This window comes from Ictalurus furcatus, chromosome 13 (genome assembly GCF_023375685.1).
Source record: "Ictalurus furcatus strain D&B chromosome 13, Billie_1.0, whole genome shotgun sequence".
Classification (NCBI taxonomy): Eukaryota; Metazoa; Chordata; class Actinopteri; order Siluriformes; family Ictaluridae; genus Ictalurus; species Ictalurus furcatus.
In genome coordinates this window covers 3401694-3427230 of record NC_071267.1, presented here as the reverse complement: position 1 = coordinate 3427230, position 25537 = coordinate 3401694, and the positions used below count along the sequence as shown (strand labels likewise).

Here is a 25537-nt window from a genome sequence, read left to right as displayed (position 1 = left end):
GTGTGTGTGTGTGTGTGTGTGTGTGTGTGTGTGTGTTCTGGGAAGTGTAGTCCATGTCTGTAGGCCGTGAAGCTTGTTGGGAGCTCTATGATGTTCTTGTGGTGAATCCATAGCTGTAAAAAGTCATTGCACATTTCCTTGTGAAGATTTGAACACCAAATAGGAATGAGAGTCTGTAGTTTTGTAATGGATTGTGGTGTAAGTAGACAACTGACTTGTTGCATCACTAGAGGGAGGCAGAGAGCACTGTCTTAATCATAATCAGTGGCCATCAGCCCCACCTGTTTTCAGTCAACCTTGCCATACATGCAGTCCTCTTCAAAAGTATTGGAATTCTTTTGTTTTTGCTACACACTGGACATTTGGGTTTGAGTTCAAAAGATGAATATGAGACAATAGATCAAAATTGAAGCTTTAATTTCCTAATATATACATCTAGATGTGTTAAACAACTTAGAACATTTTTGAAGTGAGCAAAAATATTGGAACAGATAGTCTTCAAGGAAATCAAACTAAATAAAACTATTTGGTCCCTTCCTTGCAATAAATAATAAAGCAGCGATCCACTGACATCACCAAATTGTTGCACTCTTCATTTGTGATGCTTTTCCAGGCTTTTACCACAGCTTCTTTCAGTTGTTGTTTGTTTTGAGGGGTTTCCCCCTTTAGTCTCCTTTTCAGGAGGTGAAATGCATGCTCAAATACACAAATCCCAAAGGCCATGCTCCAAAATAAAGTGGAAAGATTATCTGGAAGAGTGGAGGTTATTATAACTGCAAAGGGGGACTAAATCTATAATGGGATATTCAACAAGCACATATGGGTTTGATGGTATTGTTGATATTTCTTTCATCTTCACACCCACACAGAATCAATGTGATGCAGACAAATTATGACCACACACTACCAAGTCCCTAAAATATTAGCGTGTCCAGGTAGGTATAAATGGCATTGGCACATTTACAATGCACATTTGGAACTTGTTCTTCCAGCAACCAACAATCACAGTGTAGCAAAGGATTCAAGCACTGGACATGGTTCTATAGACAGGAAGTGATGTGTATAAAGAATCAGTCCACCCTCTAGTGGGCATGCACAACAGTGCCTCCAACCAACTTTGCCAAATTCACCCCCACCTTTAATGGTCACCATCCCGGTGAACACTGAGAGTCCCATGAGTAGAACGCCTAAAGGGTGTCCTAGAAACTAAACCCATTCCTGACTGATCAAGTGACTGAGCTATATGAAGATCTAGAGAAGTTTCTAAATTCAACTCTTGCTCTCGTGTGGTCACCTGGGGTTGAGACGCTAAAGATGAACCTATACTCATAAGAGAGTAATCATTTTGTACCCCTGTTGGACTAGAGTGAAGCACTAAGGGCTGAGAACTAGAATCAACGTGGACTTGACCCTCAGAGTTCCTTACACCCGTTCTCGTATGGACTATGGCCACTTGTGAATAATCTCCAATTCTAGGTCCTTCTGGCTCTACTCACTCCTGGGGCTGGAAAGGGCCAGTAGACCTGACCCATTGGTTTACCTGGCATATTGTTGCCAGCTAAGAACAGGCTTAAGTTCTGAGCAATGGACAGGTTTTTTTTTTTCTGTCTTTAATTTATTTATTCATTTTCATATCATTCATTAACATGTGATTCATTAACATGTGATTCATTTACGTATGATTCATTTTCATGTGATTCATATTCAAGTGATTCATTTACGTATGATTCATTTACATGTGATTCATTTACTAAGTTGCTTCTCTTTAAATCCAGTTTTAGACTGTGATATTACAAAGGTCTTTCCAGATTATTACTTGCTACACTGTATGAGATAACTTCAGTAAAATTACCTGAATTCTATAATATAATATCTTCACCATGTTAGGTTTAAATCCTCTAAAAACAGATTCGCAATTAAAAAACATTACTCTGTTCCAATTCACATCCTTCAAAGCATTGGCATGTTCTGCTCACTCTCACAATCCACCAAACTCCCACACCCAAAGTCTCCATAAACAAATGAGACAGCAGTGTATCCTACAAAAACCGAACGTTGTCCACAATGTGAAAAAAACTTGGAGAGTAAGCTGAACTAACCAACAAAATTACCAAGACAAAAAGTTCCCCTAAGAGAAAAAGCCCCTACCGACTTCAAGTCTGATAAACAGTCTGCGCACAATAACGAATATAATGTCCTTAACTTTTAAGGACTTGTAACAAATAATCTAAAAATGTAGCACATAAAGCCGAGGAAATAACATTAATAAAATTAAATAAACAGAAACTCTAACCTGGTCAGAGCATCAAAACAGAGAACCACATTAATACAGAAGTAAATTTAAGATGAGTAAGCCCACAAAATCTAGGTGAAGTAATGCAATGACAATATCTTCAATAATAATCCGAATTCTGTAGAGCTGGAAGGCTGAGTGCAAAAAATAAAAATAAAAGAAGAGCGAAAAAGATGAAGCTATATAGGTGATGCAGTTCACCCCGATATCAAGAGTTGAACATAGTCTCCTGCTTCCTCCGCTGAAATAAAGTCCTTCTGAACACCGTTATATGTAATGCGAAGCCGAGCTGGATGAAGTATTCCATAGCGAGCGCCCTCAATACCACGAAGTTGACGTCGAACCTCATTAAATACAGCTCGGGCCCAGGCTGTCTTGGCTGTGTAGTCAGGGAAAACGGAGATGGTCAAATCCCTCACTTTAATCCGCTGGAGCTCTCTCGCACGACCTAAAATGTCAACACAGTCACTATGATAGTGGAATTTGCACACAGTAGCTCGTGGTCGTTCACCAGGCTTGGGCTTCGGCTGAAGGGTCTGGTGGGACCGGTCCAAAACCGGCTCCTTCTCCAGATCAAACGCCTCTTTTAACAAGGCCGCTACAGCAGCAGTTGTACATGTGTCAGCGACCTCTGGAACTCCCACTATCCTAACGTTATTGCGCCATGACCACGACTCCAAATCCTCACATTTATTCTCTAATTGAGACACGGTCACAGTGAGAGACTCGATAGTAGTCTTCATATGAACTATGGCATCGGTGCAACCGGAGAGAGCGTGCTCCATTTCCCCAACAGTACCTTTCAGTGTTGATATGGTAGCCTTGGTAGCAACTTTATCACTAGCCAGCTGTGTTTTCAGGGCCTGCAGGTCAAGCTGGATAGTAAACAGCACTTCCCTGAGAATCTTCTGGAGCTCCTGTTTTAAAAATATCGGCAATGTCCTTCCTCAATAAAGCCAGGAACTCAAGCCTGAGTGCGGCAAAGTCAGTCTCACCGCTCGGCAATGTGGATTCGGGGGGAGAAGGACGCTCGCTCGCGGCGCGCACACTTGGCCTCAGTCGTGTCTGAATGCTACCACGGGTTTTCGTGTTCTTTCCAGACATTTTAACGTGCCACAAAGTTAAAAGTGCAAACAAGGAAACGGAGTAGAATAAGTCAAAATATATTGTATGACCGAAAAGCGCAAATTAATTACAATTTAATTACAATTTAATTGACAAATGCAATTTAATTTAATGGACAGTTTTAATAGGGCCATCTTCTCCATGTGGTCTGATCTTATACAGCGTTCCCACTTCATCAATGTAGATCACAATCTCAAACACAGTGGAGCGCCAGACATCCTGAATCTTACGGCAACCATGAAAATGATTCTTACAATACACTAAAGTGCCAGGGGGTAGTATTGCTACTGAGTCAGGGCAATTGGTTCTACGGTGAATGACCACAGTCTCCAAGTGCCTTCGGGATAAACGGAGGTCAAATACTTTTGGTGTTACAGCAGATATTTCGTTACGTGTGATGATTTCTCATGTGTATGACCTTCTGCCTGTTCTTGACTTTGTATCTGCTCTGTCCCTTTAAGTTTAATGATTCAGCTCCCAAACTGCTGGAAATGTGGGACGGGTTCTAACTCTTCACCAAAACTGCTTTATCCTGGAGAAGAGGTTTGAGGTGAGACTCCTGTCATACACCAGTCCTGGGGAGCTTATTGTTCTTAATGCTGAAAGACAGAAGAGCATCAGTGTAAACACACAACATCAGCATAAACACCAACACACACACACACACACACACACACACACACACACATTATTCAGTATGATACAGTAGAGTAGAGTAAAGAGACAGTAAGTCAGTAACTCACTATAATGTCTCCAGTTTACAGTGTGGATCCTTCAGTAGATCAGAGAGCAGCTTCACTCCTGATTTTCCTGGATTATTACCGTTCAGATTCAGTTCTCTCAGGTGTGATGAGGAGTTTGACTTAAGAGCTGAAGCCAGAGCAGCACAAGCTTCATCTGTAATACTGCATTTAATCATCCTGCAACACAAAAACCCTTCTCACACTTAACACACTCAGTTTTAGCTCTGAAAACATCAACTACACAAAATCTTTATATACAGAACATTTACTCTCCATCTCACACACACAACAATGACAATATATCACATCACTACAATTACAATCACCACAGATGGAAACTGGATGCAGCTGTGTTTATTAAAACTCTGCTCTCTCTTTCTGTGTGTGTGTGTGTGTGTGTGTGTGTGTGTGTGTGTGTGTGTGTACCTCAGTGTCTCCAGTGTACAGTGTGGATTCTCCAGTCCAGCAGAGAGCAGCTTCACTCCTGAATCCTGCAGTTTATTTTGACTCAGGTCCAGTTCTCTCAGTCTGGAGGAGTTTGAGATGAGAACTGAGGACAGAACTCTACAGCTTTTCTCTGTCAGATTACACCCCCACAGCCTGGAAGAGAAATTATGAAGTGTTAGATTTATTTATCTGATTGTGAAATGAGGTGTTTCCATCCGGTGGGAAATAAAGTGTTTACCTGAATACAAGGTTCTAATGTCAGGATAAAAATATAAAATGAACAGCCTGTGTATAAACAATAAACTAGTATTGGCATGTTATTAAAGTAAATGTGTGTGTAATGTACACTGATCTACACGCTGTAGAAATAAATGTACTTTGTTCTGATGTGAGAAGTGATGTAGATATTTCAGCATTAACACAAAGCTGAGTTTCACAGAGACGCTAAAACTGTTGGAGTTCATTGTTCCTTGGAGCTTAATCTAACTTTCACACACATACACACACACACACACACACACACACACAGAAAAACAAAGCTCAACAGCAGAAACAATGCTAATCCACACCATATAAAATACACACTTTAATGTTTTACTCATACAAAACACTGGGCCTCATTTATCACACTGGATACGAATTAATTTCTATTTTAGACACATTATATTTGTCAATACCCTTAACTTGGATGAAGTTCAGATCACATTTTTGACAAATTTATGCAGAAAACCATGAAATTCCAAAAGGTTCACATACTTTTTCTTGCCACTGTGTGTGTGTGTATATATATATCTATATATCTATATATATATATCTATCTATCTATCTATCTATCTATCTATCTATATATATATATATATATATATATATATATATATATATATATATATATATATATATATATATTAGTATTTATGCATTAATTTTTATGGATGCACAAAAAGCACTGAATTCTACAGTAATAGCAATCCCTGGTTGATTGGTAGAATCTGTCATTCCCCAGGGATTAGTTCAAATACCAGGTTCAATTATGTTTTATTGTTGGTGTGACATTTAATTTGACTCTCTGAATTATCTTTTGTTTATTTTATCCATCACTGCGACACTTGAACTTGTCTACCACTCACAGGTTTTTGCAAATTATCATTTCATTTGTAAATAAATTTAAAATAAATCCATCAATGAACTCAGTCAGCTCAGCTAAGGTGATATTTGTGAATGCACACGAATAAACAAATTAATTCATTTTAAAAACATCTCGTTTGAATATATTTTGATACATTGAACAAAAAATTATATAATATTTTTTAAACATTTTTAACCTTTCCTATGGATCCCCTGCAATTACACCACTGACCACTAGGGGTCCACAGAAACACTGCACTAGCCGGTAGAGTACATGATGCATAATGTAAGTGTTTAGTACTCATTTGGGACACAACTTTAGTATTTACTCTCCCAAGCGTGTTTTAGGAATAGAAGTAACATAATGATTAAATGTACCGCGCGCAGACCAACTAATCGATAATGAGATTCGTTCACAACGATTTTCATAATCGATGATTATCGATTAGTTGTTGCAGCTTGAATTAAAACACAAAAACAGAATTTATTTAATAAAAAATCATTAAATGGCAACAAGCCTTAACGGGAGGACAGACAATATCCACTTATCTCTTATCACCTGCCAGCAGAATAATGACTGGAAAGATGGAAAAGGAGATTACATTAGAACCGCAACTACTATTAGTATATATGAGTATGTGATGCTTGTTTTTGTGTTATAACCTACAGTAATTGTGGGAGGTTGAATTATATTGGAGTTGGGGTACTCGAGTCAAATTATGAAGAGAATTCAGACTTGTCATACACTCACGTAAATTTGTACTCAAACTTGACACGGACTCGGACATTTTGGACTCGGTACTTTTTCTGAGTACAGTCGAGTCCGCGTCATGTGTAACATGAAAAGAAAGATAAAAAATAAATAACATCATAAACAGACATCCCCTCTCCCGGAAGTTCCAGGAGTCTCCCATATACTGATAGCGGCTCCCTGACGGCATCGATTTTTTTTTTTTTTAGAGCGATTGAGAGACCAGTAGGAGTAGAGAGCGAGTAACAAGAGCGAGAGAGTGACAGAACATTTCCTGGCTGGTCTCTCTTTCTGCTAGCTAGACCTATCAGTTTTCTCTGTGGGCAGGCTTTAAAGTCGACCACTCTCTCTCTCTCTCTCTCTCTCTCTCTCTTCAGTTCATTAATCAGTTCAGTATCACTGTAGCGTCATGGCAGAGTGTCCAAAAAAAATAAAAAAGAAAACACGCACTTCACCCTTGACTACACTAAAATGTACCCCTGCTTCATAGGGGTCAAAAATAACAACAGTTTTCAACAGCGACTCTTTGATTGCCCATGGTGGGTTAAATGATTGTAAAAGACATGTTGAGGTGAGTTTAACAGGTGTGATTTGTTCATTAGAATAGCTAACGTTAGAATAGCTAAGCAGCTAATCTGTTGATGTCCTACATGATGAGGACAAACCCCCTGTAGACTTGCTTAAAGTTGTAATAGAATAAAAATATGGCTAAATGAGTTGAATAGAATATAATAGTACATATTATTTTAATGTCACATTTAGACTGTATATATATATATATATATATATATATATATATATATATATATATATATATGGGTGAGATGGGGCTGCAGGGGTGGTGGAGCTACCTCCCTGAAATGAGTTTTTGCACGGTGGGATGTCAGCATAAAATTAAGATAAGAAATTAATCGATGTCTCCCGGCCACACCTGAAACGCACACACAGACAGCCGCCTCATCATGCGAGTACTGATCTGAGTTCTCTTTAGAGGCTAATTATGCTTGGATGGTGAAGTAAATACACACACATCATGTCAAAACGCAGGCCTGGTCGAGTATTCATGCAAACACAGTCGGTTATGATTTTAGTGAATGTAAACAGTTGGGGAAAAATTGGAGGTGTGTCAATACAGTATATTAGGTCTGTGCATTAGGTCTTAAAGTGACAGCAGTCTAATAAACCTACTGCTGTCTGTGTCATTAATGTTCATCAAGCAACAAAACACAAAGAGAAAATCACTCACTCACTCATTTGACTGAATAACTTCAGTAAATCTAATAAGAATCGCTGTATATATCACACAGTGAAGTCTATTTTATTTTACATTTAATTGCTTTATTCAATTTCCGTAGTATTTCTTAGTTGAATACTACTGATAGACCTACCTAAGAAAACATATCGTTATCGTGAAACGTATCGTGTAGTCATATCGCCCGCCCCTAAATATTAACATTTCGTAATTCCAGTCTTGAAATTCACATAAAATGTGAAATGCACTTCTTAATGTAGTAAATCTTATAAACCCTGGTGATGTGTTTTATTATTTTAGAAATTAAAATGAAAAAAGTTACAAGAACAGAGCTGTGTTCAGAAATTAGTTTGTTGTGATTCATAGACAGATTAAAAGAAATAATAAAGCTTGAAGCTTGTTGTTATGACATGCTGCTAAATGTAACTCTACTCTGTACTCTCTCTGTGTGTGTGTGTGTGTCTGTCTGTCTGTCTCTCTCTTTCTCTCTCTCTCTCTCAGACTATATAACTGTGGGGGAGATGCATCAAATCACTGGAGGGCACAATATAGTGAGATACAATAACAAAACAGCTTCATTTGTATTTTCATACACTTGTAAGTTAATAAAAGTTCTACAAATACCTCTATATCCATTTTTTTATTGAAACCATGTTTTGATAGGAAACTAGCCTGATGACATGAAATAAAAATATTAAATTGCAGTGGCAAGATGTAATAGTGGTATTTTTTGTTACAGTTATGTTGCCATTGGTTTATGAAGGTTAAAATATTAATTTAACAGCTCAATGTTGAGTTTACAATTGCAATTTCAAATCTTTTTTCAATGTAATTACTTTCTGGACTCGGACTTGGCCATTAAAGACTAGGACTTAAGTCCGACTCAGCCCCTTTTGGACTCAGACTTGGACTCAGACTTGACTGGTTAAGGACTTGGTCTCGATTCGGATTCGACAAAGGTGGACTCGGACCCAACACTACTAAATATATTTAAAAAGCAGCTTCAACACATTTATTTACCTTGGCTTTCAATTAGGCCTCTTCATTTTAGGCTTAAAACTGATTTTTTAAAAATCTCATAATGATCTAATTTATATTTTATTTTCTGTTTGATTACTTATATTGGGTCGGCTGTGGCTCGGGTGGTAGAGCGGGTTGTCCACTAATTGTAGGGTTGGCGGTTTGATTCCCGGCCCACGTGACTCCACATACCGACGTGTCCTTGGGCAAGACACTGAACCCCAAGTTGCTCTTGGGGAGAACCCCAAGCTCTGCTACCATTGGTGTGTGTGTGTGAATGGGTGAATGAGACACAGTGTAAAGTGCTTTGGATAAAAGCGCTATATAAGTGCGCCATTTACCATTACTTAATTATTTCTTAAGGAATTTTTAGGTTTTAATATTGTATTTTTATCTTTAATGTTGTGTTGCAATATTTTTGTTTAAAGGGGACCTATTATGCAAAATTCACTTTTAAATGGTGTTTGAACATAAATGTGTGTCGGCAGAATGTGTACACAACCACCCTACGATGGTAAAAATCCACACACTCCTTTTTTATATTCCCAATAAATCATAAACAGAGTCTCAAAATGAGCCGTTTTTATTTTCACACTAACGTGATGTCACGTTGGAACAAGCCCCGCCCAGGGACTCTGCCCTATTAGCATAGCTCCTCCCCTGAGTGAGCTGCACACAATCAGTCATGTTCTCCATGCTGGAGCAGCTACAGTGATGAGAAGAATGTCTCAGCTTCGTAAGCTTTGTAAGTGTTCTGTTGTTGGCTGTAAGAATGAACACGAGAGTCTTCATGTACTCCCGGCATCAGAGACACTGAAGACGCAGTGAAGTTTTATTTTTGAAGGAAATGTGCCCCCAAAAATACCTAAAATCATTTCACACCAGACTGCTTTGTGAATGAGGGTCAATACAAAGCAGGATTTGATAAAAACTTGATTCTCAAGCATGGATCAGTACCCACTGTTCCTGATCCAGCTTTATATCCAGAAGACGGAAATATCACACTTTATATTTTGGGAATGTTTGCAAATCGATTTTCCGAATGAGTTTGTTAGCAGATTCCATGGCTAATGTGGCTAAAGTGCCAGAGTTATGTCGTCAGTTTTATTTTTAACCCAGAAACACACCTTTATTATGCACAATACAGTAAGGTGATTGTCTTTTTGAAAACTGTGTAGGTTTTCTGTGAATCATTTTACACCAGGCTGCTTTGTGAATAAGGTTGTTAGCAGATTCCACAGCTAATGTAGTATCGAGCTGGTCTCCTTCGGAAAGGGGGCGGGGCGCAGCAGTTCATTTGCATTTAAAGAGACACACACCAAACCAGCCTGTTTCTGCTTCCTCCCAAAAAAGGGGCATTTACAGCAGGGTATAAGATCTGTGAGATATTTTGGGTTGAAACTTCACAGACACATTCTGGGGACACCTGAGACTTATATTACATCTTGTAAAAAGGATTAAAATAGGTCTCCTTTAATATTATATTTGTCATTTTATTTTATTTTCCATTGTGAAGCACTTTGAGCTGCATTTTATGTGTGAAATGTGCTATATAAATAAAGTTATTGTTATTATTATTATGGTTGTTGGGGTGTGTGTGTGTACCTCAGTGTCTCCAGTGTACAGTGTGGATTCTCCAGTCCAGAAGAGAACAGCTTCACTACTGAATCCTGCAGGTTATTATTACTCAGGTCCAGTTCTCTCAGACTGGAGGATTTTGGGCTGAGAACTGAGGACAGAACTCTACAGCTTTCCTCTGTCAGATTACACACACACAGCCTGGAAGAGAAATGATGAAGTGTTAGATTTATTTATCTGATTGTGAAATGAGGTGTTTCCATCAGGTGGGAAATAAAGTTTTTACCTGAATACAAGGTTCTAATGTCAGGATAAAAATATAAAATGTACAGCCTGTGTACAAACAATAAACTAGTATTGGCATGTTATTAAAGTAAATGTAATGTACACTGATCTACACGCTGTAGAAATAAATGTACTTTGTTCTGATGTGAGAAGTGATGTAGATATTTCAGCATTAACACAAAGCTGAGTTTCACAGAGACGCTAAAACTGTTGGAGTTCATTGTTCTTTGGAGCTTAATCTAACACACACACACACACACACGCACACACACACACACACACACACAGAGAGAAAAACAAAGCTCAACAGCAGAAACAATGCTAATCCACACCATATAAAATACACACTTTAATATTTTACTCATATAAAACACTGGGCCTCATTTATCACACTGGACACGAATTAATTTCTTCATAAACAGTGTGTAGGAGCATTTACACAAGAACTCTTTAATGTGCAAATTAAAATGTAATGTTATGGAACATTTACAGGATGTTGAGAGAAAAGGTTGATGAGGTGTTGGATCAGAGTTAAATGGGCGTGGCCACTCAGCACAAGAGCTAGCTCTTTATGTATGTGCATAGCTGCTTTATCTGCTCTTTATTCTGACCCTCAATTCAGTGTTTCTCCACCAACACCTCACTGTCCTCCACTTTCACATTCATCAGGCACTTATGGAGGAGTTCTGGCCTGAGCTGGAGCTTGGGGAAATAGCATCAACACTGGACGAGTGCGCTCATTCTTCTTCCTGTATTCATCTCTCAAAACTACTTCATCTGAGAGGACGAGTCTACCGGTGTTTGTCTATATTTCCATGACAGTAAACCGAGAAAGCAAGTGGCAGATGTGGTAAGAGTGACACAGCGCACATTCTGATTGGACTCTCTTTGTGCTAACTAATCTACCACTTTTCTCGTTAGGCAGGCTTTACAGTCGACCTCTCTCTCTCCGTGAGGTGGGGAGGTGGGAGGTAGCTGGTGAAGTCACCTCCTTGAAATAAGTTTTGGCATGGTTACGTTGACATCTGGGGAACCAACTGTTGTCAAAGCCAAGAAACCTGGAACTGTGGAGAGCCTGCAGTCAAAAAGGGAAAGCGCCAGAGCCCGTGCTAAAACGAGAATAAATCTGGGCGTGGCTTTTGAGAGGTGGCGAAAACTCAGAGATCTGAAGGGACTGAAGACAGAGATGCTTTTTTCCTGTCAAACAGGTCAGACATTTCAGTAGCTCAATAGGTAGCTAGCTAACTTGATTCAGCTGTTTGTTTGTTTTGCTATGGTCAGTGTGGTAAACTGCACTTATTTTCTGCTAGCTATGAGAGAGAGCAACTTTCCTCTACTTGAAGAAAACCGTATCCACCTCCACCTCCGCTGTGGAGTATTGGAGCTAATATACAACACACGAATACCTCAGTGTTGCCAAATCCCACGAGACAAATAAACAACTGCAGCTTCAAAAACAAGCCCAATATTATTATATCCTGTTACAGGCTCAATGTAAACAGACTCAATAAATGAGCCTACAACATATTAAACTGAAACCACTCGCAGTTTAAAACTAGGGCTGCAACTAACGATTATTTTCACAATCGATTAGTTGGCCGATTATTTGTTTATTTATTACTGATAATTGTTTAATCGTATGGGGGCAAACTTTCAGTGCCATTTTTTCATTTATTTAAAATAAAATCCACAAACTGAGTGTTAAAATAAAAACTAAAACTTTACACAACTGTTTGTCCAAATATATAAGACTGAAAAGAACCCAATACACACAGACACACACCAAAATATATACTATTCATTTAAATGACATTTTATTTATTATTAATGTTAAATATGAATAAAATAAATTAACATATATAGAAATGATTGTTAAATATAATAGCCTATAATTGTCGTGGAGTGAGGGGGTCCTTGTGGATTATTCGAAATATGCTAGGGGTCCAAAGCTCACAAAAGGTTGAGGTTCACTGGTCTAGTGTATGAATTTTAGAAAGGTAAAATCGTCTCAAATGGAACACAGTTTTTTATTAACCTGAAAGTTTGCCCCCATCCGATTAATTGGAAAAATATTCGGCCAACTAACGGATTATGAAAATAATCGTTAGTGGCAGCCCTAATATTTTATACATATACATACATACACATATATACAGTATCTCACAAAAGCGAGTACACCCCTCACATTTTTGTAAATATTTGATTATATCTTTTCATGTGAGAACACTGAAGAAATGACACTTTGCTACAATGTAAAGTAGTGAGTGTACAGCTTGTGTAACAGTGTAAATTTGCTGTCCCCTCAAAATAACTCAACACACAGCCATTAATGTCTAAACCGCTGGAAACAAAAGTGAATACACCCCTAAGTGAAAATGTCCAAATTGGGCTGAATTAGCCATTTTCCCTCCCTGGTGTCATGTGACTTGTTAGTGTTACAAGGTCTCAGGTGTGAATGGGGAGCAGGTGTGTTAAATTTGGTGTCATCGCTCTCACACTCCCTCATACTGGTCACTGGACGTTCAAAATGGCACCTCATGGCAAAGAACTCTCTGAGGATCTGAAAAAAAGAATTGTTGCTCTACATAAAGATGGCCTAGGCTATAAGAAGATTGCCAAGACCCTGACACTGAGCTGCAGCACGGTGGCCAAGACCATACAGCGGTTTAACAGGACAGGTTCCACTCAGAACAGGCCTCGACATGGTCCACCAACGAAGTTGAGTGCACGTGCTCAGCGTCATATCCAGAGGTTGTGTTTGGGAAATAGATGTATGAGTGCTGCCAGCATTGCTGCAGAGGTTGAAGGGGTGGGGGGGTCAGCCTGTCAGTTCTCAGACCATACGCCGCAGACTGCATCAAATTGGTCTGCATGTCTGTCATCCCAGAAGGAAGCCTCTTCTAAAGATGTTGCACAAGAAAGCCCGCAAACAGTTTGCTGAAGACAAGCAGACTAAGGACATGGATTACTGGAACTATGTCCTGTGGTCTGATGAGACCAAGATGAACTTATTTGGTTCAAATGGTGTCAAGCGTGTGCTGTGGCAACCAGGTGAGGAGTACAAAGACAAGTGTGTCTTGCCTACAGTCAAGCATGTTGGTGGGAGTGTCATGGACTGGGGCCGCATGAGTGCTGCCGGCACTGGGGAGCTACAGTTCATTGAGGGAACGATGAATGCCAACATGTACTGTGACATACTGAAGCAGAGCATGATCAGTATGCAGTATTCCAGCATGATAACGACCCCAAACACACCTCCAAGACGACCACTGCCTTGCTAAAGAAGCTGAGGGTGAAGGTGATGGACCGGCCAAGCATGTCTCCAGACCTAAACCCTATTGAGTATCTGTGGGACATCCTCAAACGGAAGGTGGAGGAACACAAGGTCTCTAACATCCACCAGCTCCGTGATGTCATCATGGAGGAGTGGAAGAGGACTCCATTGGCAACCTGTGAAGCTCTGGTGAACTCCATGCCCAAGAGGGTTAAGGCAGTGCTGGAAAATAATGGTGGCCACACAAAATATTGACACTTTGGGCCCAATTTGGACATTTCCACTTAGGGGTGTACTCACTTTTGTTTCCAGTGGTTTAGACATTAATGGCTATGTGTTGAGTTATTTTGAGGGGACAGCAAATTTACACTGTTACACAAGCTGTACACTCACTACTTTACAGTGTAGGAAAATGTCATTTCTTCAGTGTTGTCACATGAAAAGATATAATCAAATATTTACAAAAATGTGAGGGGTGTACTCACTTTTGTGAGATACTGTATAGTGGCAAGAAAAAGTATGTGAACCTTTTGGAATTTCATGGTTTTCTGAATAAATTTGTCATAAAATGTGATCCGATCTTCATCTAAATCAAGAGTATTAACAAATATAATGCATCTAAAATAATAACACAAAATAAATTCTGATCCCTCATGTCTTTATTGAACACACTCATTCAACGTTCAAAATGGCAGTGGAAAAAGTCAGTGAACCCTTAGAATTAATAACTGGTTGACCCCCCCGGCAGCAATAACCTCAACCAGGCACTTCCTATAGCTGTGGAGGAGCACTTCTTCCTGGCAGAACTGCTTTAGCTCTGTCATATTCTTTGGACGTCTCATGTGTATGGGTCTCTTCAAGTCATTCCATAGCATCTCTATAAGGTTGAGGTCTGGGCTCTGACTTGGCCACTCCAAAAGGCGGATTTTGTTTTTCTGAAGCCATTCGGTTGTGGACTTGCTCCGGTGTTTTGGGTCGTTGTCCTGTTGCATCACCCAACTTCTACACAGTTTCAGCTGACGTACAGACATTCTCACATTATTCTGAAGAATTGTCTGGTATACTTGGGAATTCATCTTCCCCTCAATGATTGCAAGCTGGCCAGGCCCTGATGCAGCAAAGCAGGCCCAAATCATGATTTTTCCTCCACCATACTTTACGGTTGGGATGATGTTTTCATGATGATATGCTGTGCCCTTTCTACGTCAGATGTAGTGCTGTGTGGTTTTTCCAAATAGTTCAATCTTAGTTTCATCAGTCCACAAAACATTTTACCAATACCGCTGTGGAGTGTCACTGTGCTCTTTTGCAAACTTCAGGCATGCAGCAATGTTCTTTTTAGTAAGCAGTGGCTTCCTTCGTGGTGTCCTGCCGTAGATACCCTGCTTGTTCAATGTTTTACGTATTGTAGACTCATGAACAGAGGTGTTAGTCAGTTCCAATGATGCCTTCAAATCTTTGGCTGTCATTCGGGGTTGTTTCTTTACCTCATTGATGAGTCTTCGTTGTGCTCTTGGTGTCATTTTGACTGGGTGCCCACTTCTTGGTAGAGTAGCAACAATCCCAAAGTGTCTCCATTTGTAGAATGTTCGCCAAACTGTAGACTGGTGAATTTCTAAAGTCTTTGAAATCACTTTGTAACCCTTGCCAGCTTTATGTAAATCAACAATTCTTGATCGTGGATCCTCTGAAAGCTCTTTTTGGCAAGGTTTGGCTCACATAAGTGTGTGCTTCTTGTGCAGCGCAAACTCCAAACGTTTGAGGGGTTTTTATCAGTCAAAGTAGTCAAAGTAGCTGTAGTCCACACCTCCAAACTCATTTTCTTAACGAGACTCCAGGTGTGCTAAAACCTGACTCCAATTAGCTTTTTTGAGGTCATTAACTCATTAACCGTGACTACTATTAGTATATATGAGTATGTGAAGGGAATTCTCAAATACCTATGATGAACGTATTCACTTAATTACCTCTTTGAATAAGCTGATCAAACTGCTATCCTGTATTATAGCTGACACATGTATTTTTGTGTCAGCATGACACATGACTTATTTTGTATTATCACTATGTGTTGTGTGTTTTGTCTAAATCTGTCTGGTACCTGCACTAGTAGAAAACGTCCACGCACTGCTTCTTGTCTCCGTGTATAAATAACTCCTGTTTTGCAATAAAAAACTGAGAACTCTCTGTGAACAGCATATGTGTCAGTGTGTGTTCATTGGGACTCTCCGGGTACCCGAACGCTCGGCAGAAAACCACACATAGCCTAGAATTAAGAGTTAAACGTATAAGATAAAGGCTGAAGAAGGCATGGCGGGGGACTGACGGACCTAATCTGAGATTTCCCGTAAATCTAACAGTATGTTATGCTTGTTTTTGTGTTATAACCTGCAGTAATTGTGGGAGGGTGAATTATATTGGAGTTGGGGTACTCAAGTCGAATTATGAACGAATTCGGACTTGTCACACACTCAAGTAAATTTGTACTCAAACTTGACACGGACTTGGACATTTTGGACTCTGTAGTTTTTCTGAGTACAGTCGAGTCCGCGTCATGTGTAACATGAAAAGAAAGATAAAAAATAAATAACAACAAACAGACATCCACCTCTCCCGGAAGTTCGGGGAGTCTCCCGTATACTGATAGCAGCTCCCTGACGACCGCAAATTATATACAATATCCTGGAAATCGATTTTTTTAGAGAGATTGAGAGATCAGTAGGCGTAGAGAGTGAGTAACAAGAGCGAGAGAGTGACAGAACATTTCCTGACTGGTCTCTCTTTCTGCTAGCTAGACCTATCGGTTTTCTCTGTGGGCAGGCTTTAAAGTCGACCACTCTCTCTCTCTCTCTCTCTCTCTCTCTCTTCAGTTCATTAATCAGTTCAGTATCACTGTAGCGTCATGGCAGAGTGTCCAAAAAAAATAAAAAAGAAAACACGCACTTCACCCTTGACTACACTAAAATGTACCCCTGCTTCATAGGGGTCAAAAATAACAACAGTTTTCAACAGCGACTCTTTGATTGCCCATGGTGGGTTAAATGATTGTAAAAGACATGTTGAGGTGAGTTTAACAGGTGTGATTTGTTCATTAGCATAGCTAACGTTATTTAAACTAGCTGGCTAGCTGCTAAGGAGCTAATCTGTTGATGTCCTACATGATGAGGACAAACCCCCTGTAGACTTGCTTAAAGTTGTAATAGAATAAAAATATGGCTAAATGAGTTGAATAGAACATAATAGTACATATTAGTTTAATGTCACATTTAGCATTTAGACTGCCAACCTATATTTAAAAATGAGTGTATGTATGTATGTATGTATGTACTATATATATATATATATATATATATATATATATATATATATATATATATATATATATATATATATATATATATACATACACACAGTAAAACTGATTTTTTTAAAATCTCATAATGATCTAATTTATATTTTATTTTCTGTTTGATTACTTATTTATTTCTTAAGGAGTTTTTATGTTTTAATATTGTATTTTTATCTTTAATGTTGTGTTTCACTGTTTTTGTTTTAAAGGGTACCTATTATGCAAAATTCACTTTTAAATGTTGTTTGAACATAAATGTGTGCCGGAAGAATGTGTACACAACCACCCTATGATGGTAAAAACACACTCCTTTTTTTTTATATTCCCAATAAATCATAAACAGAGTCTCAAAATGAGCCGTTTTTGTTTTCACCCTAACATGACGTCATGTTGGAACAAGCCCCGCCCAGGGACTCTGCCCTATTAGCATAGCTCCTCCCCTGAGTGAGCTGCACACAATCAGCCATGTTCTCCGCGCTGGAGCAGCTACAGTGATGAGAAGAATGTCTCAGCTTCGTAAGCTTTGTAAGTGTTCTGTTGTTGGCTGTAAGAATGAACATGAGAGTCTTCGTGTACTCCCGGCATCAGAGACACTGAAGACGCAGTGAAGTTTTATTTTTGAAGGAAATGTGCCCCAAAAATACCTAAAATCATTTCACACCAGACTGCTTTGTGAACGAGGGTCAATACAAAGCAGGATTTGATAAAAACTTGATTCTCAAGCATGGATCAGTTCCCACTGTTCGTGATCCAGCTTCATATCCAGAAGACGGAAATATCGCACTTTATATTTTGGGAATGTTTGCAAATCGATTTTCCGAATGAGCTTGTTAGCAGATTCCATGGCTAATGCGGCTAAATTGGCAGAGTTATGTCGTCAGTTTTATTTTTAACTGGAAAACACACCTTTATTATGCACAATACAGTAAGGTGATTGTCTTTTTGAAAACTGTGTAGGTTTTCTGTGAATCATTTTACACCAGGCTGCTTTGTGAATAAGGTTTTTAGCAGATTTCACAGCTAATGTAGTATCGGAAGCAGGAGCTGGTCTCTTCCGGAAAGGGGGCGGGGCGCAGCAGTTCATTTGCATTTAAAGAGACATACACCAAAACAGCCTGTTTTTGCTTCCTCCCAAAAAGGGGCATTTACAGCAGGGTATAAGATCTGTGGGGTAATTTGGGCTGAAACTTCACAGACACATTCTGGGGACACCTGAGACTTATATTACATCTTGTAAAAAGGCTTAAAATAGCTCTCCTTTAATATTATATTTGTCATTTTATTTAATTTTCCATTGTGAAGCACTTTGAGCTGCATTTTATGTATGAAATGTGCTATATAAATAAAGTTATTATTATTATTATTATTATTATTATTATTATAACTGTTGTTGGTGTGTGTGTGTGTGTGTGTGTGTGTGTGTGTGTGTACCTCAGTGTCTCCAGTGTACAGTGTGGATTCTTCAGTCCAGCAGAGAGCAGCTTCACTCCTGAATCCTGCATTTTATTGTGACTCAGGTCCAGTTCTCTCAGTCTGGAGGATTTTGAGCTGAGAACTGAGGACAGAACTCTACAGCTTTCCTCTGTCAGATTACACTCCCGCAGCCTGGAAGAGAAATGATGAAGTGTTAGATTTATTTATCTGATTGTGAAATGAGGTGTTTCCATCAGGTGGGAAATTAAGTGTTTACCTGAATACAAGGTTCTAATGTCAGGATAAAAATATAAAATGAACAGCCTGTGTATAAACAATAAACTAGTATTGGCATGTTATTAAAGTAAATGTGTGTGTAATGTACACTGATCTACACGCTGTAGAAATAAATGTACTTTGTTCTGATGTGAGAAGTGATGTAGATATTTCAGCATTAACACAAAGCTGAGTTTCACAGAGACGCTAAAACTGTTGGAGTTCATTGTTCTTTGGAGCTTAATCTAACTTTCACACACATACAAATCACACACACACATACACACACACACACACACACACACACACACACACACACACAGAAAAACAAAGCTCAACAGCAGAAACAATGCTAATCCACACCATATAAAATACACACTTTGATGTTTTACTCATATAAAACACTGGGCCTCATTTATCACACTGGATACGAATTAATTTCTTCATAAACAGTGTGTAGGAGCATTTACACAAGAACTCTTCAATGTGCAAATTAAAATGTAATGTTATGGAACATTTACAGGATGTTGAGAGAAAAGGTTGATGAGGTGTTGGATAAGAGTTAAATGGGCGTGGCCACTCAGCACAAGAGCTAGCTCTTTATGTATGTGCATAGCTGCTTTATCTGCTCTTTATTCTGACCCTCAACCCAGTGTTTCTCCACCAACACCTCACTGTCCTCTACTTTCACATTCATCAGGCACTTATGGAGGAGTTCTGGACTGAGCTGGAGCTTGGGGAAATAGCATCAACACTGGACGAGTGCGCTCATTCTTCTTCCTGTATTCATCTCTCAAAACTACTTCATCTGAGAGGACGAGTCTACCGGTGTTTGTCTATATTTCCATGACAGTAAACCGAGAAAGCAAGTGGCAGATGTGGTAAGAGTGACACAGCGCACATTCTGATTGGACTCTCTTTGTGCTAACTAATCTACCACTTTTCTCGTTAGGCAGGCTTTACAGTCGACCTCTCTCTCTCCGTGAGGTGGGGAGGTGGGAGGTAGCTGGTGAAGTCACCTCCTTGAAATAAGTTTTGGCATGGTTACGTTGACATCTGGGGAACCAACTGTTGTCAAAGCCAAGAAACCTGGAACTGTGGAGAGCCTGCAGTCAAAAAGGGAAAGCGACAGAGCCCGTGCTAAAACGAGAATAAGCATGGGCGTGGCGTTTGAGAGGTGGCGAAAACTCAGAGATCTGAAGGGATTGAAGACAGAGATGCTTTTTTCCTGTTAAACAGGTCAGACATTTCAGTAGTTCAGTAGGTAGCTAGCTAACTTGATTCAGCTGTTTGTTTGTTTTGCTATGGTCAGTGGTAAACTGCACTTATTTTCTGCTAGCTATGAGAGAGAGCAACTCTCCTCTACTTCAAGAAAACCTTATCCACCTCCACCTCCACTGTCGAGTATTGGAGCTAATATGCAACACACGAATACCTCAGTGTTGCCAAGTCTCACGAGACACATAAGCAACTGCAGCTTCAAAAACAAGCCCAATATTATTATATCCTGTTACAGGATCAATGTAAACAGACTCAATAAATGAGCCTACAACATATTAAACTGAAACCATTCGAAGTTTAAAACTAGGGCTGCAACTAACGATTATTTTCACAATCGGTTTGTTGGCCGATTATTAATTAATTAATTAATTAATTAATTAATTAATTAATTAATTTGTTTATTATTTTTTTTCAATTAATCATATGGGGGCAAACTTTCAGTGCCATTTTTTCATTTATTTAAAATAAAATCCACAAACTGAGTGTTACAAATATAATCTTAAAGCTAAAACTTTACACAACTGTTTGTCCAAATATATAAGACTGAAAAAACCCAATACACACAGACACACACCAAAATATATATTCTTCATTTAAATTAAATTAAATTTATTATTAATGTTAAATATGAGTAAAATAAAGTAACATATATAGAAATGATTGTTAAATATAATAGCCTATAATTGTTGTGGAGTGAGGGGGTCCTTGTGGATTGTACGAAATATTCTAGGGGTCCAAAGCTCACAAAAGCTTGAGATCCACTGGTCTAGTGTATGAATTTTTGAAAGGTAAAATCGTCTCAAATGGAACACATTAGTTTTTTACTAACCTGAATGTTTGTCCCCCATCCGATTAATCGGAAAAAAAATTATAGTGAGCTGCATATATTTTGTTTTTTATATATTTATATATTTCTGCATTTGTTTTTGCACGGTGGGATGTCAGCATAAAATTAAGATAAGAAATTAATCGATGTCTCCCGGCCACACCTGAAACGCGCGCACAGACAGCCGCCTCATCATGCGAGTACTGAACTGAGTTCTCTTTAGAGGCTTATTATGCTTGGATGATGAAATAAATACACACACATCATGTCAAAACGCAGGCCTGGCCGAGTATTCATGCAAACACAGTCGGTTATGATTTAAGTGAATGTAAACAGTTGGAGAAAAATCTGAGGTGTGTCAATACAGTATATTAGGTCTGTGCATTAGGTCTTAAAGTGACAGCAGTGTAATAAACCTGCTGCTGTCTGTGTCATTAATGTTCATCAAACAACAAAACACAAAGAGAAAATCACACTCACATATTAACATTTGGTAATAATAATAATAATAATAATAATAATTATTATTATTATTATTGATGTTGTTGTTGTGGGGTATGTGTGTGTGTGTGTGTGTGTGTTTGTGTGTGTGTGTACCTCAGTGTCTCCAGTGTACAGTGTGGATTCTCCAGTCCAGCAGAGAGCAGCTTCACTCCTGAATCCTGCAGGTTATTGTTACTCAGGTTCAGTTCTCTCAGTCTGGAGGAGTTTGAGCTGAGAACTGAGGACAGAACTCTACAGCTTTCCTCTGTCAGATTACACCTCCACAGACTGGAAGAGAAATGATGAAATATCAGAACTCTGACCTCAAACACACAAATAATCCAGCTAAAGTTTACCATGTAACCGAAATGTGAGTGTGTTTCTCTCACATAGAATTCAGAGGACAGGACACCACATCGGCATTATTATTATTATTATTATTATTATTATTATTATTATTATTATTATAAAGCATTTGTTCAAACAAAAAACCCTTCTGTTTTCATTCCTTTAAGGATCGTTGTAACTGATAATAATAATAATAATAATAATAATAATAATAATAATAATAATAAATTATTATCAGTTACAATAGTCCTTAAAGGACTGAAAACAGAAGGGTTTTTTGTTTGAACAAATGCTTTATTATAATTGAAACTTGAAACTATATTTAATGAAAGTACGTGTTAAAAGGTCTCCAACTAAAAAATAAACACACACGCGCGCACACACACACACACACACACACACACACACACACACACACAATGTCACATGTTGTATTCATATTGTTCCCATGGTGACAGTGTTATGTTTTTCTTGTTCTCATTTGTGAAGTTCTGTTCAATGTCTCTTTCAAGTAAAAGGAGAAAAGAAAAAGTGACTTTCACTGGTGTTTAGTTCACAAAATGATCAAAAAGCAGTCATGAATACATGCAGTTATTTTGTAGAGATCATTTTCATCAGTTTTAGAGAAAAGGTAATAAATGGTGATATAAGGTTTTGTCCATATGGCCCAGATCTCAGTGCAGACGTAACGTGTTAGTGTAAAAAGTGAAACAATCTTCTGTAACAGTACCAGAGGTTTGTTTAAAGATGATTAGAGTAACTATTAACAAGCATTAATCCAAACAGTGCAGTTCAGCGTTACATTAAAATAGCAAACCATGCAGTAATACATTTATAAATAAAAATACTCACACAGCTTTTCTGGAGGCTTTGACCACTGGAAGCAGCTTCAGAAGACATTCCTCTGATTGGTCATATTTACTCAAATTAAACACATCCAGCTCCTGATCTGAGTTCAGTAACACAAACACCAGAGCTGACCACTGAGCAGGAGAGAGTCTGGTTCCCCTGAGACGACGGTCACCTCCTCTTTTCAGGTAAGTCTGTACTTCCTGCACTAGAGAATGATCATTCAGTTCATTCAGACAGTGGAACAGATTGATGGATTTCTCTGGAGATGGATTCTCCCTGATCTTCTCCTTGATGTACTCGACTGTTTCCTGTTTGCTGTGAGAGCTGCTTCCCGTCTGGGGCATTAAGCCTCGTAAGAGAGCCTGATTGGACTCCAGTGAGAGACCCAGAAGGAAGCGGAGGAACAGGTCCAGGTGTCCATTCTCACTCTGTAAGGCCTTGTCCACTGCACTCCTGAGGAAATCAGACATGGTTGACTTGCTGAAGAAATGTAAAAGTCCAGTGCGTTGCTCCACTAACACATTTGTCTTTCTAAAAATAAAGCGGAGAAATGTGTATAAAGCAGCCAGAAACTCCTGAACACTCAGATGTACAAAGCTGAACACCTTCCCCAGGTGAAGCCCAAACTCCTCTCTGAAGATTTGGGTACACACTCCTGAGTACACTGCAACTTCTCCAACATCAATGCCACACTCTCTCAGGTCTTCCTCATAGAAGATCAGGTTTCCTTTCTCCAGCTGTTGGAAAGCCAGTTTCCCCAGTGCCAGGATACTCTCTCTGGTCTGCTGAGGATCAGGGTCACATTTCTGATGGTACTTTTGGTCCTTGTGTTTGATCTGAAAGATCAGGAAGTGTGTGAACATTTGAGTCAGAGTCTTGGGGACCTCTCCACTCTCTGCTTCACCCAACATTCTCTCTAGAACAGTGGCTGAGATCCAGCAGAAGACTGGGATGTGGCACATGATGTAGAGGCTTCTTGAAGACTTCATGCGTGTGATGATTTTATTGGCCAGGCTCTGATCACTGATCCTCTTCCTGAAGTACTCCTCTTTCTGAGGATCACTGAAGCCTCGTACCTCTGTTACTTGGTCTACACACCCAGGAGGGATCTGATTGGCTGCTCCTGGTCGAGAGGTTATCCAGAGGAGAGCAGAGGGAAGCAGATTCCCCTTGATGAGGTTTGTCAGCAGCACATCCACCGAGGCTGACTCTGTCACATCACACAATCTCTCATTCTTCTGGAAATTTAGAGGAAGTCGACACTCATCCAGACCATCAAAGATCAACACCACTGTGCAGGAGTCTAGTAATTCTAGTTTTCTCATTTCTGGGAAAAAGTGATAAAGAAGCTCGATCAGACTGAGATTTCTCTGCTTCATCAGATTCAGCTCTCGAAAGGGAAGTGGAAACATGAAGGTGACGTCCTGATTTGCTTTTCCTTCAGCCCAGTCCAGAATGAACTTCTGCACAGAGACTGTTTTTCCAATTCCAGCAACTCCTTTAGTCAGCACTCTTCTGATGGACTTGTCTTTAAAGAGCTCGTTACATTTGATGGGTGTCTCCTGTGTTGCTGGTCTCCTGGACGCTGTCTCAACCTGTCTCACCTCATGTTCATTATTGACGTCTCCACTCCAACCCTCTGTGATGTAGAGCTCTGTATAGATCTCATTCAGAAGTGCTGAGCTTCCATGCTGTGAGATTCCTTCATTAATTCTTTTAAACTTCTCTCTCAGGTTGGATTTCAGCTCTGTCTGATACACAGAGGCCACAGACTCTAATAAACAAAGTAATAACATGGTTTATAATGCAAAATCACTGAGCACAATATAAAATGTAAAATTCTGTCAAATGCTGCTGTTCATTCCTGATTCATGGACTAAATATTATTGAAGGAACAGGACCACTTTACAGAGTAATCACAAACTGGACCATGAACAGAACAGAAAAGCACCAGATGTACATGATACTAAACTCAAACTTCAAATTAAAGGTGTTCATATCTAAAACTATTTCCTCTCTCTAAAGTGAACCTGATGGAATAAAGCCATGACTCAGAACTCTTACTGTTGTGCAGAGTGTTAGCGAGATCTGTGTTGTTCATGTTCTTCAGGACGTGCAGTGTGATCTTCAGCGCTTCCTCTCTGACACTGTGCAGATCCTCCTCATCCTCCACCTCCCTCTCAGGGCATGCTGGGTAATCTGGACTCAGGAGTTTCCTAAACCTCTTCAGCTCATTCTTTATCAGAGTGATGACTTGGTGTTCCAGCTCCTGGTTAGAAACACACAGGAACACATCTAAATATTATAATGTTACACACTGAGAGATGCTTTTATTTTATGAAAAGAAGAAAGGTCTCTTTCTATTACCACAATTACAACTGAAATTCGGTCTGATTACCCATAATGCTGCTGCACATCAATAAACCTGTGAACTGTCATTATCTTAAATAAAAAACCTGCAACCTACTCACACACAAGTTACACATATTAAAAAGACACACACACCTTGAATATGGAGTCCAGCTGATTTCTGCTGATGTTTGATTTCTTCTTTTGTGGTCTGTGAACAAATAAAACACATGATGTAATATAGACTATATGTATTCATAGCTGCACAACACACTAATACATACAGAGACAGATATTGAACACTATCCTCTTAACACAATACACTGATTTCAGGGTTTCCTCACTGACACTAACATGTTTATAAATAAAATAGTGATCTAGTCATTAATGTCCCAGGTGTAAATGTTGTTGTGTAGCACCACAGACCCTCCAGCTCAGGGACTGCAGGCTGAACTGAACTCTTAAAGCAG

At 39.2% G+C, this 25537-nt stretch overlaps 1 protein-coding gene across 1 annotated transcript; it reads right to left on the bottom strand.

Moving 5' to 3' along the window:
* Positions 1 to 411: 411 nt before the first annotated feature.
* On the bottom strand, positions 412 to 25133 carry LOC128617306 (NACHT, LRR and PYD domains-containing protein 3-like). The gene is made up of 6 exons (XM_053640383.1): positions 24783 to 25133; positions 22727 to 24492; positions 21633 to 21910; positions 18671 to 18844; positions 10362 to 10535; positions 412 to 4761 (listed from the first exon to the last, which is right to left on the bottom strand). The coding sequence occupies exons 1-6, from the start codon at positions 24817 to 24819 to the stop codon at positions 4464 to 4466; spliced, it is 2727 nt and encodes a 908-aa protein (XP_053496358.1). The 5' UTR covers positions 24820 to 25133; the 3' UTR covers positions 412 to 4463.
* Positions 25134 to 25537: the final 404 nt, after the last annotated feature.